The sequence below is a fragment of the Hydra vulgaris genome, chromosome 04 (assembly GCF_038396675.1).
Source record: "Hydra vulgaris chromosome 04, alternate assembly HydraT2T_AEP".
In the NCBI taxonomy this organism is placed as follows: domain Eukaryota; kingdom Metazoa; phylum Cnidaria; class Hydrozoa; order Anthoathecata; family Hydridae; genus Hydra; species Hydra vulgaris.
The window spans coordinates 17,329,833-17,348,278 of NC_088923.1; the positions used below are offsets into that span (position 1 = coordinate 17,329,833).

An 18,446-nucleotide genomic window follows, 5' to 3' on the forward strand; every position below is an offset into this window, starting at 1 on the left:
TGTATAATAGGAAGCAAAAACTGATTACCAAATCCAACTGGATTGGGACAACCAGTTGGATTTGGTATTCTTGCTAAAGAAGACCAATCTCATATAGAAAAATTTCTTCAAATATTTTCTGAACTCAACAATATATCTGGGGTTCAATGTTTTATCGTCGATAAAGATTTAGCCGAAATTAACGCTATTAAGACAATTTTTCCAAATATTCATATTAAGATTTGTTACTTCCATATCTTAAAGGCTGCTGATAAATTTCTTTGCGGTTTAAATAAAGTACACAATAAAGGAGTTTGTATGGACCACTTTGAAATTTTGCTCAATTCAAAAACATCAAATGACTTTGATAACGAAATTTATAAAATTAAACATTTATCGATTAATTTCCACGACTATATTTTACAAAATTGGGTTCCTTTTAAAAAAAACATTACGTCATTTGGTGAATCAAACATAATGCATCTTGGAAACAAAACAAATAACAGAATTGAAAGGTTTCATAGCGCGCTGAAACGTGTTTTAGGATATGCTCAGTTACCATTACATGGTTTGATAAAAAATTTGTTGACAATAGTGGAAGTTCGCTCGTTTGAAACTCATCATCGCCAATTTGAAATGATTATGAAAACACCTATAGTCATTCAACCAAACGTTTCCGAATACTACAAACTCTGTACAGACTACGCTGCAGGAATAATTTCTAAAGAGATAGAACTTCTGCATTCAAAAGATTATAATGTTGTTAAAACCAACAACAAGTGGTCGGTGAATAATAAAAATTCCCAAACATTTTACACTATAGAAGGTTTAAAATGTTCATGTGGCATGCCAACACAAATGGGAGTTCCATGCCGACATCTCTTTGCTTTATGGAAATTTAACAACGAACCTTTATATCAACCACTTTCTGTTTCATCCAGGTATGCATAGCTTGTAATAGTTTTTACTTTTCCTATTATTTTTAGTTTGATTTATTTAAAATTTGTTGGTAATATAAAGACGTATTAAAAAACAATATTATAAGCTATAATTTTATATTTTAATATTAATCAAACATTCCTATTCTGCGCATATTTTTATAGGTGGAATAGAGAGTTTTTGCCGAGTGTTTTCACCGAATCTTGTACCAGTACGTTTGTTTCTTCTGCCTCTAGTATAGTGACACAAGCAATATTTGAAATGCCTAAAACAACTCGAATGGAAAGATTTAATAACGCAATGGTTGTTCTTAAGGATTTAGCATCTCTTATTGCAGATCAACCAAGTGCAGCTTTTACTGGAAATATTGCTGCTATTGAAAAAATGAAATTATTGGTAGTGTCAAAACGTAACAGCTTTAAATGTTGGTCTGCAAACTCTTATACATGAACTGCAACCACAAACGCAACCTACACTCATTGTTGCACTTCCAGCGCAAACATCACTAGATATTGTTGCAAATTTACAACTACCTGTTGAAGATTTACAACAATCACCAATTATATTAGAAGAAAACCTGGTATCGCAGTTAGCATCACCTAACGAAATTATTTCACCACCTCTTGCAGGCCATAATCAACCAACGTCAAAACCAGACGATCAGGCATGTGGGAGTAGCTACAACAATGCCAACCAATCAATATCTTTAAGTCAAGTGGTTTTTCAACAAATTCCTAAGCCCCGTGGACGACCAGCTTTAACACGTGCAAGGCCTTTTAAAATCAAACGCAGATATGACCAAACTTTAGAAAAGACAAATCAAATAAAAAAATCTAAAAATATTCCTGAAAAAAAAAATTTAAAACAACACAAAAACATAAATTACAACATTTGCTTTTTATGTGGAGCTGACGAGCCACCGATAAATGCTTCATTAATTGATTGGATTGATTGCAGTAATGATTGTGGTCGTTGGTTTCATACTTCCTGTTTGTTAACGAATAAAGAGCAATGTAAAAATAACTACTGTTGTGCATGGTGTCGCAAATAGCTTAAGTAGAAGCAACAATTCTTGGTGACAATTATTCGCTATCTATGTTATAAAAAACATAGCAAAGTATAAGAAAATTATAACTTTGTTACAGTAATCAAAAATTAACTTTATATTACCCTTAAAAATTTGCTAACTCGAGAGCCGATCTAGTAGTACTAAAAAGAAATACCATAGTCTTTTATTTATATTTATGCAACGTATTATTATATTTATTTCGAGTGTATTAATTTAATCATATTTACTCTATGACTTATATTTATATTATAAGAGTGCAAGAAAAAAAAAGTTACAAAAGATAAATTATTCATAAATGATAATGCGTTATTTAGAAAAAATGGATGTTGACTTCGATTGTATAGGAAACCTTAAAATCAGAAAAGTAGATTTTGCGATTTATTCGAAAAACTGTTTATTATTTGACCAATGTGTAAGTTTGTTTTTATTTTTAATTGGACTCTTACACATACACAAATTAAGAAATCATAATCAACATCAAAATACTTATGGCGTACTCAATATAGGGCAGTGTATTGCGGCGCATAAAAATTCGAGTTAATATTTGGTACGGTCTTAATGAATAATTAACATTGAAAATAACAGCGATTAAAAACTAAAGAAACTAGAGCGATATTTAAATATAGATAAAATAAAAATACAGGCAAAACATATTAGCAACATATAGCATACACATAAATATTTCTTTTAATACTTATTTCTAAATGTATTGAACTAGCCTTACTTACTAAACCATAAATAATATTTAATTGCTTTCTAATTAAAACTGGCTTACTTTTTTAAAGGTGCTCTAAGCACCTTTAAAACTGAGATAAGACCGTTGGGGTCTTATCACAGTGCACCGCAGAGTAGCATTTATTTAGGAAGTTTACGCCTCTTTCCTAACCTATGTCGATTAATGGGCTGAATCGGCATTGAACCTCGAATCTTTTTATGGGTCAGAGCTCTAACTACTTCACCACTGCTGTTTAAAATTAATAAATTACTAAATTTAGTTATAATTTATTTTATAAAATAAATTATTAAAGACGTCTAATTAACGTCCGAAAACCACGTCTTGGCGTTTTTAACTAAGTTTATTATGTTATAAAGATATCTTTTATTTGACGTGATCAAAATACCTTATGCTATATGACAATGCCAAACGACGTCTTTTTAGGATGTTATTTCAAAGATATCTTTGAGATGTGTTTTCAGACGAATTTAAAACGTATTTATTGGAAAATATTAATTTCTTAATGTTTAAACTTTTTTCCCCAGTTTTTCTTATAAACACACATAAAAAAAAGAAAGATTCGTATATCAAAACTAGATTCTAGGCAAACCTAAGAAGTAAAAACATTATATAGTGTTCAAATTAACCTTAAATTTGTTTTTTATTTTCAATCCGTTTTGGAAATACGGTTATGCTCATATAAAACCAAAAAACTAAGGTACTTACTGCATTATGCTGTCAATACTATGCAGTCTGCATAGTATTGATCAGGCCAAGGACTTTTTAAAGAATCTGAAAAAAAAAATTTACTTCTATGATGCAAAAATGTTTAAAATTATTTTGCATCAGAACTTAATTGCAAATTGCAATTAACAATAGAGTAGACACAGTTAATGTGTCTACTCTATGAAATGCGTTAAGATAGCTTGGAGACATTTTACTTAACGTACCATAAAAACTAATGAAAAATTTAATCATACCAATATGAAGAGCAAAACACAATTAATTTAAATACAAATATATTTGTTTAGTGCATCAAAATATTAAACAATAATTTTTGTTAAAGAGATGTTTATCGTTTTTATGTTTATGACTTGCATTATTCATTCTTCATTTTATCCACTTTTATTATTGATTCCTTTATTTTGATCGTTTTCGAATTATCTTTGTTTCTATTTTTCTAACATAAAAAAAAAGATTTATTACGTGTAACTAATTTAGTACAATCAAGTTAATTAGTTTGAAATATAAAAAGACTTTAAAACTAATTAAAACTTTATTAATAATGTTATACTTACTTGATTTCTTTGTCTTGAGTTGACTTTAGACATAAGTTGGAGTTTGTTTTTTTTAATTTTCAATTTCTTTAATTAAATGATCGCCATCAGTTATGTTGTTCAACTTGTTAAAAAAGAATATCAAAATTTTAGTCATGCTTTGAAATATTCAAATTTATTAACAAATTCGCTAATAATAAAACTAGTAGTAATAAAATGATCTAATGTAATAATAACTAGAAATTTTAGAGCTATATGGTCTTTATAGAAAACGGCTTGCTAAAAATTAGTGAAACAAAATAACAACATTAATAGTAAGTTTTAAATATGTAAGTTATAAAGTTTTATGTTGCACCAGGTTAAGGACTTCAGTACGTGTCTGATATCTATATGGTCAAAGATAACAATCCTAGTGTTAAAAGCAGATCGATTTAAAGGTAATCGAAATAATCCAGTTTTTAAATAATTGGCTTTTGGATACTATTTTAAATTATTGGCTATTGCCTGAAGATACTAGTTAGTTTCTTAATTCTTAATTCAGTTCGTATAACACATCAAGTTATTTTCAAAGACATTTTCAGAAAATGTTCCTGACTTTGACTTGGAATAATTTTTGAGCATATCTTTTTTGATGCATACATAAAGCTCATAATGTCACATTTTGTTTTTGAACTGTCAAAAATTTCCAAAAACAGGACAACAGATTCCTTCTCTAAAAAACCAACTGGTGTACATAACAAACTGATGATTGGTCAAAATCTTTAGCACATAACACGCAATATCATGAAGAAATGGAGGTGGGGTTATTTAAACGCATGGCTATAAAAATTCAAAATAAAGAGGAAAATGAAAAAAGAAAAGGTATAGAAAAATAAATGCCATATGTAGCATGTATGCTGACACTTAAAGTCAAGATACTTTATCAAACATACTTTAACAATACTTTATCTGACTTGTATGCGTTAAGAAGAATATTTTTTAGTGCTAAGAAATTTCTTAGTACTAAAAGATATTCTTTTTAATCAATTCATTTTAACTATAACATCGAAAACCAACTAAAAAGACATCTAAGTTAGGAATTCATCAGACATCATATATCAGTAAAGACATCAGTTTTTAATGGTATATTTTATCATAACTAAATTTTAAAACTATAAGAAATAAAATCATATGTTTTTCACAAAAACCTCATTGTTTAAAAGAAATAAAAATATACATACACAAGTCAGGTTTCTTCTCTTACTCACCTATTGAATAACTGTTTTATATAAAAATAAACTCATAACATCTATTCCAATATTTTTACAATTTGTCATTTATGGATCCTTTATTGCATAATATTTAAAATAATTTGAAAAATTACCTGAGTCTAGTTTCTTTACTTCTTCAACTATTGGATTTACTATTTATATTAAATAACTTGTAATAAATATACCATAAATTTTTAAAAATCATTAAGATGTTTTTCACAAAGACCTCATTGTTTAATGTTTAAAATAAATAAAAAGACATACACAAGTGAGGTTAGTAGTAGATTTTGCTGTGCTGGCAAAGCCAGTGAGTATGTTTTCATGACAGCTGTTATGCTTGATTATTTCTCAACCAGCAATCAAGAACGACTTAAACATTATCAACTGATTGTGCTGATACAACTTTATTAGGAAGCGAGTTCCACAGATTCCCAATTCTAATGAAAAAGAAATATACTCTTTAAGGAAGTCTGGCAAATTATTTGTAATATCTAAAACAGTTACCTTTCAAGTTGTCATTTACAAATTAAACACTTTTGTTGATTTCTATATTTTAAATGCCATGAACAAATTTAGATAATTCAATCAAGTTACCTCTTTTTCTTATTTGGAGTGGTTAAGTCTTAAGAAACAAGTCAATCTTTATATGTAAGGTTACTTATTGAAGGTACAAGTTTTGTTGCTCTATGTTGCACTCTTTCAATAGCATCACAATCTCCTTCTGATACAGAGACAAAACTGGAATAGCAAACTCTAAAAGAGGACAAATGAATGTAAAATAAAGAAAATGTAAAAGTTTGCAGTCAAATCTTGCAAATGATTTTTTTACACAACCTAGCATCTGATTTGCTTTACCGACAGCCATGGTGACTTGTTCCTTCTGTTTAAGATTTATATTAAAAATAATACCAAGATCTCTTTCTGATTTTGATTCCAGCAGTTGAACACCATTAATAAAAGGGGGACTCTTTTTGTAACTTGAACCATAATGCATAACAATACATTTATTTACGTTAAATCCTAATAGCCAATCTTCGGTCCATTTTAAGGCTCTATCTAAGTCATTTTGAATTTCTCTCACACACAGATCAGAATCCACACTTGCTAAAATCTTAATATCATCTGCATATAAGTTTGTAATGTTTTTCATTATCATAGGTAAGTCGTTAATATAAATAACAAAAAGGAAAGGATCAATAGCTGAACGTTGCGGTACACCACTTTAGATGTCGACCCAGCTAGATAAAATTTCACCTTTAACTATGATTTGTTGACTATTTGTTAAGAATGATTCAATCCATTTCAAAACAAGACCAGTGATTCCATATGCTTTTAACTTTAATATCAGTCTTTTATGCGCAACAGTATCTTTTTTTAAACCATTTTCTATGCATTGTACATGACTTTTTTTTCACAAACCCATGTTGCTGTTGTGCCAACAAATTGTTACCATAAAAATATTTTTTTAAATTTACTTCGGACTATTGTTTTAGTATCTTACATGGAACTGAAGTGAGAGAAACTGGACAATAATTTACCGCTACAGTTTTATAGCCTTTTCTGTAAAGTGGAGTTAGGTTTGCAGATCTAAATTGAATCGGCAGTTGACTAGTAACTAAAGATTCCCTAAAATTTAATGTAAGTGGTAGAGCAAAAGCATTTGATGAATTTTTGAGTACTGCCGGATGAAGATTGTCTGGACCACATGCTTTGTTTTAATCAAGTTTTTGAAGTTGATTTAAAACTTTATTGTATGTTATTTCCTCAGGATAAAGATCTGTAAATCTGCTAGTGCAATTTTGTACTCTTGATTTAAAGAATGGTAGTTCACCTTGGTCTTCAATTACAAAAAATTTAGTTAAAATATTTGAAATTTCTAATTGATCTTGAAATAATTCTCCATCAGGTTTTCTCAAAGTCTTTATTGACTCTTTTACATTTAACTGATTGTTAATGTATTTAGCGAACAATTTGGGATTTTTCGTTGATTTCAAAACTAAATCTCTTTAGTTAGCTAGATGGGCATTTGTCACTTCTGATTTTACAAGACGACATAAATTTTTGTAGTCATTGCCCAAATTCACATCTTTTAATTTACCAGCACAGTTTGTATAACATAGATTCTTTTTTTCTGATAAGATCTTTTAATTCTTTATCCACAGAGTTGCTTTATTATTAAGAAGTGAAAATCAGCGAATAAAATAATGAATGAATAAATTACTTGTTTATTTATTATACGATGGTATAATAAATAAACTCATACATCTCCTGGACCTGTTTATTCTCAAATAAATTGACCCAGTCAACATTTAAAATGAATTGTGATATTTTATCAAATTTTACTTTTTTGTAAAAGAATTTACAAATCTGTCTTTTGAAAGTACTTACTTTGTTTTTTAAATAGCAATCAAAAAAAGATAATCATATGCCCCTTGTCAATATTTCCTAGCACGAATTTTGTTTCTACTGCAAACATGTTGCCAGATTCAGTTGGAAAAATTACAGCTAACATAATTGATGCGAATTCATTTAACATTTGGAATGTAGGGATATTTACATGTTGATATAAAAAGGCTTCGTTTGACAGATTTATGAATTTTTGCTCAATGTCATTTTTGTTTTTGATTGAAGATGCACTACCATTAGACCAACAGATTGACAGAAAATTTAAATCTCCGATTATCAAAACATCTTTAAATCCTCTCTTATCAATTCCTTCTTGAAAAACTAAATCAAAATCAACCATATCAATAAAATCACTCAGCCTATACAGACAACAAATTAGGCTTTTCTTTACCAAAATACACGACAATCCATACTTATTCAATTTTGCATGAACCAAAGTAACCTAATTTCACTGATTTCATATGAATCAATCGAATTATCAACATAAAGACATACACCATCTCCACTTCTACCATCACATCGGTCTTTGCTGTAAAGATTATATTCATTTATGTTAACAACCGAAAAATTTTTAAACCAAGTTTTGCTAACACCAAAACACTGAACTGTTTTGGGATTGTGCTTGATTAGAAAGACTTTTTAAATCTTGGTACTTGATTCCCACATATGCCATGTCGAAAGGGTCTCTCCCTCCTTAATATAAAGTCCATTTGTCAAATTTTTTTGCAGCCAACAGAACGGGATGTCTGATACTTAAATCAGAAAGTTCAACAAGAATAGGGTCAGGCCTACTCACAACTTTTGATTTTAATCTTCTCATATAAACAGGCTTAACGTCATCTTTTTCAGGTTCAGGTTTTATCAGGTTACTTCACTTTCTCAACTGTTTGGTTTACAATTTATATAAAGTTGAAACTTTATATAAAATGAAAAAGTTTTTTATAATTATATGATTCTTAAAAAATTTATTGTATAATGTTTAAATCAGGTTTAAAAAAATATCTTAGTCAGATTTCTTTAGTTCTTTAATTACTGGATTTACTATTTATATGAAATAAACTTGTAATAAATATACCATAAATTTTTGTGATAAAAAATTTGTGTTATTCATAAAAGTGTCATTGTTTAATGTTTACAACAAATAAAAAGACATACCTGAGGCAGGTTTCTTTTCTTTAAATAAATTTAAACTTTAAATAAATATAAATTGTTTTTTTAATTTATCATACATATATTATTTACAAAAACATTATTGAATATTGTTTAAAATTAATTAAAACAGTATGTGAGTCAGGTTTCTTTACTTCCTCAATTATTTGATTTACTATTTATATTAAAATGTTTTAATATTTATTCTATACCTTTTAAATCAAAAATTTTATTTACAAAGACTCAATTGTTTAATGTTTAAAAGTAATAAAAGACGTACTTAAGATAGGTCAATTCACAACAACTTTATATAAATAGTAAACCTTTGGTTTACTGTTTATATAAAGTTAATTTTGTATTATAGATATCATAATATAAAATTATTATAAATATATTATTTATAAAAAACACCATTGTATAATGTTTAAAATATGTTAATACAGTACCTAAATCAGGTTTCTTTACTTCTTCAGTTATTGGATTTACTATTTATATAAATGAAAAATTTTTAAGAATTTTTCTATACCTTTTGCAGAATCATAAAGATGTTATTCATAAAAACATTTGTATATAATGCTCTATAGATCAGAAAGACAAGTTTTGTGTTGTGTCAATTCAATAAAACACTTTTCATTTAAAAGTATTTGTAGTTTACATAAATTGAAAATTTTTTTTTCATAATTTTATAAAATTTTAATAAGGTTCTAAAGGCTAGTAATGTGCCAAACAAGTGTGCTATTATGGTTTTCCATCCTTTTATATTTATGAGTGATTACGATCAAGCATTTTTATGTTTTAGAATTGATTCCAATTTGTAAAAAAACTAGTTTTTTTACAACTTTTAAATAATTTCAGTTGATTAAATCCATTAATACTGCTAACATAAAAAACTGCTTCTTGTAGTTAGCTAAATTATAATTAATTCATTCTTTAATTCAAATTCTTACAATCTTTTTTGTTGACAGAACTTGTAACACATTTTTTTTTTGACTTCGTCACTAATCAAGTCACAAGTTTAAATGTCGCTCGACAAAAATCAAAACTTGAAATCAAAACAAACAGTAGAAAGTGTGAAATTTGCGCATGCGTTAATTTTCAGCCGCAGAAGCAATTTATTAACGTTTAGAGAGGCTGAATTTTCAGCCGCTGAAGACTCGAGCTTATTTTAAATATAATTTACGGTTTATTTTATCTAAATTTCAAAGTTTCAAAGTGTTGATAACTTTATAAAACTGTAATGGAATTGAAAAACAGAAAATATTAACAAATTTTATAAAGAATGCTATTGCATTTTAAAAATGGCATTAGTATAGCCTTCATACAGCTAAACTTCTAGTATAAATTTTATAGCAACAATATTGCAGCTAAAACATCTAAAGTTCATTTTAATATTGAAATTGCAGACTCGGATACTTTAAACAATTATTTTCTTTTGAAGATTAAACAATTCTTTTGAAGATTAAACTACTATTTTCTGTTGAAGATCTTAATTGGGATGAACTTTTTTAAAAATACCTGCATGTTGAAATTCAAAACGTTAATGACTTTCTGAATAATCTGGTTTGGACAAAGTGCCTGGAATGAGTTTGTGTTGAGAGCTTTTTTTTTAGTTAGTTAGACACCATATTTTAAAAACTTTCTGCAGCTTCTGCAGTTATTAAATGCAATGATGGTGTTATAGGAATACTTTTGTGTTTAACAAATAAGGAGTAAACTGTATTTTTTATACAGCATGCAAATTTATATTGGAATGTGATATATAAAGATGAACTTAAGTTTTCTCAAAATAACTCATTTTTATCTTGTTTTGGTCTTGAATTTGCTTAGATTAGTATGTGGTATATTTTAATTGTCAACCTAGTCAAACAAATAACTTTATAAGAGTTTACAACAAATACATTAAAAAACTTTTGATGATAATTTCTAACAATATTGAATAGTTTTTTGATATAAAAGATTGAGCACTTTGTTGCTAATAATATGCAAATGCTTAATGACATCACATAAAACTTTTAATTTCGTTTTTTTTTTTTCAATTTTGTTTGTTCATTAGGCTAGGCGAATAAAAAAAGAAATTGTTTTTACTCAGTAACTGGTCAGCTTTGCGTGAATAAGAAACTTCAGTAATATTGGTCAACCTTTTATTCACGTAAAGCTAAACAAATACTCCAAAAACGCTGAGTAAAAGCAATTGCTTTTTTATTCGCCCAGCCTTATAAACAGAAAAATTGAAAAAAAAAAAAAAGAATTACAAGTTTTTTGTGATGACTCCATTTAGCCTTTGCGTATTATTAGCAACAAAGTGCTCAATCTTTTATATCAAAAAACTATTCAATATTGCTAGAAATTATCATCAAAAGTTTTTTAATGTATTTGTTGTAAACTCTTATAAAGTTATTTTGTTCACCCGGCCTATTAAGACAAACAAGTCACCTATTAAGACAAACAAATCAAAGTTGAATAATAATTTTTATTCTTTTATTAAAGAAGTTGTTTATCCTGGCGCGACCAATTATTGTCAAACTTTGATGTCATAATTTTTTAATTTTTTAGAAAATGAATTTAAACACAATACAGCACGAAAAATGGTTACAAAAAAGAAAATACACGTTTATTGCTTTTTCAATTCAAATGGTTGTTATCGGAATGGAATACAGTCTTACCATTATAACATTATGGTTGTATATCAAAGAAATGATAAATACTAGCTCACCTAAACTGTATTATGGTCTTGTGTCCTTGTCATACATGCTTGCATGTTCAATACTAACACCGTTTATTGGAAGATGGGCCGATAGGACTCGAGATATCAATAGGTCATCTTTAATATGTAACATGTTGATGCTTACTGGAAATGTGTTATACACTCTTCATTTTTCTCCTTTTTTTTTAATAGGAGGAAGAGTCATAGCTGGCTTTGGTGGAGCGTTAAAATCTATAATTTATAGTGAAACGATTCGAAGTTACTTAGGGCATGAAACAAGTGCAAAACTATCAGTTTTATCAGTTATGCTTAATTTTGGTTATATGCTTGGACCAGGAATAAACTTTTTTTTTAAAGATATCGATTTTTATATAGGTGGCTGGCATTTGAAAAACGTAAATTTCCCCGGACTCTTTTTGGGTTTTTTATGTTTCGCAATGGAAATTGTTACCATAATAATGGTGCATGATTTGTCGAAAGAGTTTGATTATAAAGATTTTACTGAAAACGATTTCATAACAAATGTAGTTAATGAAGTTTATGAATTTAATAACATTATAGACGACAAAAAAATACCTTTAGTGCGAAAAAGTAGTTCAAGCAAAAAAATGACCGTAACCGAAGCAACTGTAGTTCTACCAGTATATTCAAAACAGCATTCTGTAATAACAATTTTAAAAACATTGTTTGCGAACTTTGATTCAGCACTTATTTTGTTTTCAAATTTTTTTCTATCTTTTTATTTTATTAACGTAGACATATGGCTACCATTACTAATTATTGAGAAAATGCATCTTTCGATGGTAGAAACGAACATATGCTTTTTAGGTGTGAATGGAATCTGTGTTTTTATGTTGTTAATATTTATATGGGGACGGTTGTCTGATAAGAAGCTGATCATATTATTTATTCTTAGCTTAGTTGGGTTTTCCACGGTCAGCGTAAGTTTTATTATTCTTTCACATTTTCCAGATAGCAAGTGTTTGAATATCATTTTATGCATCGTTTACATGGTTAGTTTTGCAGGTACACCTATAGTGATTTATGTATTTTTTATAAGTACACTAGCCAAAATGGTCAACTCAAATATTTTGGCATTTGTTGACAGCATTCGATCTTCTGTTCATAGCATGGGAGCACTTCTAGCTTTTAGTTTTTCAGCCTTTATCTTTGATTATATTGAAGTATTTGGAACACTGTATGCTGTCATTTTGATAACTATTGGAATCCTGTTTATTTTAAGAAAGAAACATATAACTAATCCCAAACTATTGTTGTGATAGACGAATATAAAAAATAGCGAGATCAGTAGCTTTGTTTGTTAATAAAAAAGAGTAACACATGCCTTGAACACATTTTTAAAATAAATAAAAAAAAAGGAGTAACACATGCCTTGAACACATTATTTTTAAAATTTCGTTTATATCCAATGAATTAAATTGTTTATATATTTGTATATTTCGTTTATATCCAATGAATTAAATTGTTTATATAAAGCAATACTTTTTTCTAATAAATACTAAATAAATATGTTGGGAAAATGTAATAGTGAGGTTATCTTGAAATAGAAGTGGCGTGATGGGGTAATCCTCCTAATCAGCGCAAATGGGATTTTTTTCTTCAAATTGTTATATTGCATAAAAATGTTGGCGTCTGTGTTTAAGGAAAAAAAGTTAAAAAAATAGTTGTATTTATGATAATGCGCCATGCAATATTTTTAATCAGAAGTACTAAACCTAAAAAATAATTCCATCGGATTAAAGATAACAGTCTTGGCGTAGTAGTTAGAGCGGTAAACTTTAGACCCTAAGGTTCGAATTTAGTGAGAAAAGTAATATTGGTGAGAGTAGAAGTAAAAAACTGCCTAATTAACGGGTGATAACTAAAAAATAAGAATAATCCTCTCATACCAAACCACAAAAATTAAATAAAGAAGAGTACGCCTATGTGAAACTATACTCCTTTGTATATAAATTTATCATATGTTTTGTTTTGCATCAGCTAATTCAGTTGTGTTTAAAATGCTGTCAAAATAAAACGTACTACGTGAGCGCACTGTAAAGTTCTACCAAATGCACGAAAATCTCGTTAAAAAAGTTTACTAAGAACCATTTTAAAATCAAAAATGTTCCAGCTTCAACTATTTCCCGTATCTTTGCATCCTCAGCTACTAATCGTAAAAGTGGTAGTAGAAGACCAGCAAAATAATGAACAAGAAGGGACATCGTTTGCTACGCGGTGCTTTCAACAACAATGATTCAATAAGTCAACAAGATGCTGCAGAAAGGATTAAGTGTATGCAGCCTTCAAAATATTAAAAAATTAGGAATATTCTGCCAAAAAAAAGAAGAGCACCAGGATACACTGAGCAATAAATATCAACCACGAAATCTCAATGCTGCTGGATGATCCAAATTTACACTGAAAAATGTTTACTTTACAATATAAACTTTATAATATGTCATTTTTAATATTAGAGGAGCTGTGCTACTGGAGTCAGATGGGACAGCTAGGAAGTGAAATAGGACAAGTGTGTAATTAACAAGATATTAACAAAAATTATTAATTAAAAACTATTAAATTTGTAAACCACGTAACCCTCATCTAAATATTTAAGAGATTTCGATAAAATATTTACACAAAAAGTGTAGAAGTCGGAGATTGATTAATTTTCTTTGTCCTACTTCACCTCTCAACAAATCTTATCAAAAAAGTGGTTTTTACCACACGCAGTATAGCAAAGTGATGTTTGCTAAATAAGATAGGGAAAATCTCGTTGGTTGTATTAGATAACGTTGATTGGAGACCTGTCCTAATTGTAATTTTAGAGATGTCCGAATTCTCCCGCGTCCCGCGTCTACCCACTTTTCCCTATATAATTGACTTATATATCATAGTAGAAATTCTCAAGGATTATGTGGTATCGTATCACATCATATTTATCATTTAATGTTTCAAACAGTATCGCAACATTAATTAATTAATTGTGTGGTATCGCTGCTTAAGTTATTAATTGTGTGGTATCGCTGCTTAAGTTCTGTGTTTAACATTTAACAACTAATGTAAACTAACCATCATTCATTATGCTTCTTATAACATCATTAACTTAACGTTATTAACTAAACCTCTAAAAAGCAATCTTACTCGCATTTTTTAATAATAAATTCAAAAGGTCACATTTTAACTCTTTCTTTTTCTAATTTAGACTATGCGACCATTCGATACCATACCATTATTTTTGTTATTGGGATTGAACCGAGACTTATAGCATTAACATTAGTATATAAGCAATAACACACAATACAAGACCATCTTTTGACGTACACAATACCGACTATCTAGTGTCTACATAAAGCAGATACATCAACCCCCCCCCTCCATCCCTTTAGGATTTTTTCAGGACGGCTCTGTATATATAATATATGTATATATATATATATATATATATATATATATATATATATATATATATATATATATATATATATATATATATATATATATATTAGGGTAGGCTACAGTATCACATAAAATTTTCAAGTGTCACTTTTACTTATGTCTGCATCAAATATTGTTCTTTTTACAATAAGAAACGTTTTTTGTTTTGAAAGTGTTTACGCAGCATATCTCTAAGTTCTGCCGAATTTCATCTAAAGTCTGAATTATTTGAACAACGACATAAACACAAAACTTCCATTATATTTGTTCCGTTTTTTAATTTGTTCGGTTAAATACTTATGAATAATGGTGTATTTCTATTGTTTTTTATGTAAACAAACAAACTTCGCGCGTGCTTTTTTAATTTTACCTCATTCAAAAATTGTTTCGCAATCCAATGACTTTTTATTCTCAAAAAAACATGCTTAAAATACTGAAAAAAGACTTTATACTAAACAATATCAGAGTTTGTATTTTAACAATTTGTTAAAACCAGATATAACCGCTATTTAAAATATTAATAATGTATAATAATATAAATTTTTTTTGTAAGAAAGTTCACAATTTTTAAATAGTCGTTACTGAATAAATTTATAATACTAATTGAAGTATCGTTATAAAAAATAAATTAATTCTACAGTTATTAACTTTTGCATATGTTTTAAAGTAGAAAATCATGTTTAATTGTTAAGATTTTTCTATTAGTCATAAAAGCCTTTATTCATTTTAAAAATGGCATCTCTTATACAAAAGAAATATAAATCGACAAAAAACAATCTGGCGGAATCAGTAAAAAAGAAATACACAAAAGCATTGAAATCACCAGATGAAATTTGGTTAGTTGGATACCAGCTTGAAGATATTAATACCAGTTCTCTGCCAACTATTCGCAATGTCTACAAATTTTTTAGGTTTATATATTTTTTAAATATTTTCTAATTTCAATTGATGTAATTCATATTATTTTTTATATGTATGAAAATAATGTGCTTTAATTAAATTTCTGCTTATGTTTGTTAAGGTATCACTTAAAAATGATGAACAATTCATTTCAAGTGTTTTCCAAATATAAAAAAGAATTAAATATTAAAAGCGATATTTCAATATTAAAGTCAACTGCTAAATTAACAATAAAAACTGCTAAAGTATTTTGGGATAAAGCTGATATTCCTTGCAAGCAGGAAAAATACATTGTTGAAAGTATTCTAAACCTTCGTGATAAATGGAGAAAGCTTGCAAAGTCTAAATGTAAAAAATTTTCAAAGAAAGATTTACTTGTTCAAGAATTCAAAAAAACAATGGATGATATTTTTGATATCAGTTCTCCAAATTGGAAAGATTGTATTAAAAAAACCAGACCATGTAAAGATGCAGAAGAAGATATTGCCTGGTTTGCAGCTCTCAAATGTGGAGTTGAAACTGGAGGAATAGGTGGGAGAGATAATTTATTAAAATTGAGCTTAAAAATAAAAAAATAAAAAAAATAAAAATAAAAATCGAGAATTGATAAAGAAAAGAGACAAAAACTCAACAATGAAACTGATTTTAACATTGATAATAGTAGTGACTCAACTGAAGAATGGTTCGTTGCTGGGTATAGAGGGTCTGAGCGCTCTGATTTTCAGAGCTCTTCTAAAATTAATCATAAAGTAAATAACTTAAAACCATCTATCGAAATCATGGAAGATGTTGTGTCAGAAGATATAAACTTAACTTTACCAAGAAACTTTATTTGTCATCCAATGATAACAGCAACAGCTGACAGATCTAAATTATCAAATGCACAGCTAATGATGAATATTTCTGCAATCCTGGTTCTAGGTTTTTGTTTTATTTTTGTTTTTAAATTGATTTTATTTTTGATAAGTATAAGAAACTCTAAAATATATTTTTAGGTAGTGTTAAAGCTAAAGAAGTGGACATTTCAATAAATACAATTAGAAGAGCACGTAAGCATAGTAGGCAAATTATGTCAAGAAGTATAATTTCAGAGTTTAAAACAAAAGTTAAATCAGATTATTTAACTCTTCACTGGGATGGGAAACTCATGAAGCAATTATCTGGTAAAAAGTTTGACTATTTAACTGTTTTAGTAAGAGGTTCTCCAAATTGCCCGGAAGGTAAAATTTTATCTATTAAACCTATTCAGTCTGGTACAGGAGTTTCTATCTGCAGAGGAATTTTAGAAGATTTAGAAGAATGGGATCTTAAAAAAAATATTGTTGCCCAAGTTTTTGATACAACGGCTTGTAATACTGGAGTGAGAAACGGAGCGGCAACTCTTCTTGAGGAAACCAAATCTATGAAAACGCTTCTCTGGCTTGCATGTCGCCATCATGTTTTAGAACTGATTCTTGGATCATTTTGTAATGCTTTATTTTAAAAGGAGACAATATTCGATGATAATATAGAGTTTAAAATTTTTAAAAAGGAATGGCTCAACTCTGAAAAAACTCCTCTCAAAATTTCAAATAGGACCCTTAATCTTGAAAATCCTTTCTTAAAAAAAAAGGAAACGACACTCGCAATTTTTTAGAGAAAGCATTATAATCTAAGCATCACGTACGAGACGATTATAAAGAAGCTGCAGAATTAGCAATTTTTCTAATAGGTGGAAAAGAACCCAAGAAATGGAAAATATGTGGTGCTAGTCATCATGCCAGATGGATGGCGCATTTACTGTACGCATCAAAGATGCCAATCTTTAAAGATGAATTAATGGAATCTGATTTAAGCAACATAACAATGTTTTTGACTTTTAGCTCAGCCATTTACATTAAAGCTTGGTTAGAAGCATCAAAAGCTAATGATGCACCAATTAATGATATAGAGTTATTTAACAACCTAGAAACTCTTGAAAGTATACCAGACTTCTGTATGGCTGCTGAAAAAGCCCAACAAGTTTTAAACAGACACTCTTGGTATGTAACCGAACAGGTGTCTGTATTAAGTTTATTTTCAAATAAACTTTCTCTACATGATAAAGAATGAATTGAAAAAAAAATGTTAGATTATGGAAAACCACTTGGTATCAATTGCGGTAAACAACTCTTCCATTAAATAAAAAAAATTCTGAAATATTTTCTTATATTGGGAAAAAGTCTTGGTTGATTTTTCACAACTTAAAAGATGATGGAAAATGGCTCAAAACCCCTTCATCGGAATGGGACGAAAATATTAACTATTTGAAGATGAAGCTATTTGTCAAAACTTTAAAGGTAACTAACAACGCAGCTGAGAGAAGAATCAAGCTGTGTTCCGATTACCTTCAGATACTTACAAAGGTATACCAGAAAATTAATTAATAAATTAGAAAAAAAATCAACAAAAACAAAACAAAACATTTTAAAAAAAATTGATATAATGTTTTTAATGATTGAAATATTTCTATTCTTTAGGATGAAGGTGTACGAAACGATGTTTTTAACGTGGTCGAAAATCACAGAAAAATTGTTAGCAATTTAAATAAGAAGCGGTTATTTGATGATTTTGCGCATTACAAATAACTGCTTTTATAACA

General features: G+C 28.3%; 2 protein-coding genes and 1 long non-coding RNA gene across 3 annotated transcripts; 2 read left to right on the forward strand and 1 right to left on the reverse strand.

Moving 5' to 3' along the window:
- Nucleotides 1-3,738: 3,738 nt before the first annotated feature.
- On the reverse strand, nt 3,739-8,729 carry LOC136079612 (uncharacterized). Its single transcript, XR_010638080.1, has 3 exons — nt 5,824-8,729; nt 4,001-5,666; nt 3,739-3,882 (listed from the first exon to the last, which is right to left on the reverse strand). It is a non-coding gene; the product is annotated as an uncharacterized LOC136079612 (long non-coding RNA).
- Nucleotides 8,730-11,340: 2,611 nt separating this feature from the next.
- LOC105849173 (uncharacterized) lies at nt 11,341-12,768 on the forward strand. The gene has a single exon (XM_065794958.1). It carries the CDS (start codon nt 11,341-11,343, stop codon nt 12,766-12,768), a length of 1,428 nt encoding a protein of 475 aa, XP_065651030.1.
- Nucleotides 12,769-15,947: 3,179 nt separating this feature from the next.
- LOC136079008 (uncharacterized) lies at nt 15,948-18,210 on the forward strand. Its single transcript, XM_065794775.1, has 2 exons — nt 15,948-16,747; nt 16,822-18,210. Exons 1-2 carry the CDS (start codon nt 16,606-16,608, stop codon nt 17,307-17,309), a joined length of 630 nt encoding a protein of 209 aa, XP_065650847.1. The 5' UTR covers nt 15,948-16,605; the 3' UTR covers nt 17,310-18,210.
- The last annotated feature ends 236 nt before the right edge of the window (nt 18,211-18,446 follow it).

Coding starts and splice junctions, on each gene's coding strand:
- LOC105849173 (XM_065794958.1), top strand. CDS start 11,341: ATGAATTTAAACACAATACAGCACGAAAAATGGTTACAAAAAAGAAAA.
- LOC136079008 (XM_065794775.1), top strand. CDS start 16,606: ATGGAAGATGTTGTGTCAGAAGATATAAACTTAACTTTACCAAGAAAC. Junction 16,748..16,821: donor TTCTGCAATCCTGGTTCTAG/GTTTTTGTTTTA, acceptor ATATATTTTTAG/GTAGTGTTAAAGCTAAAGAA.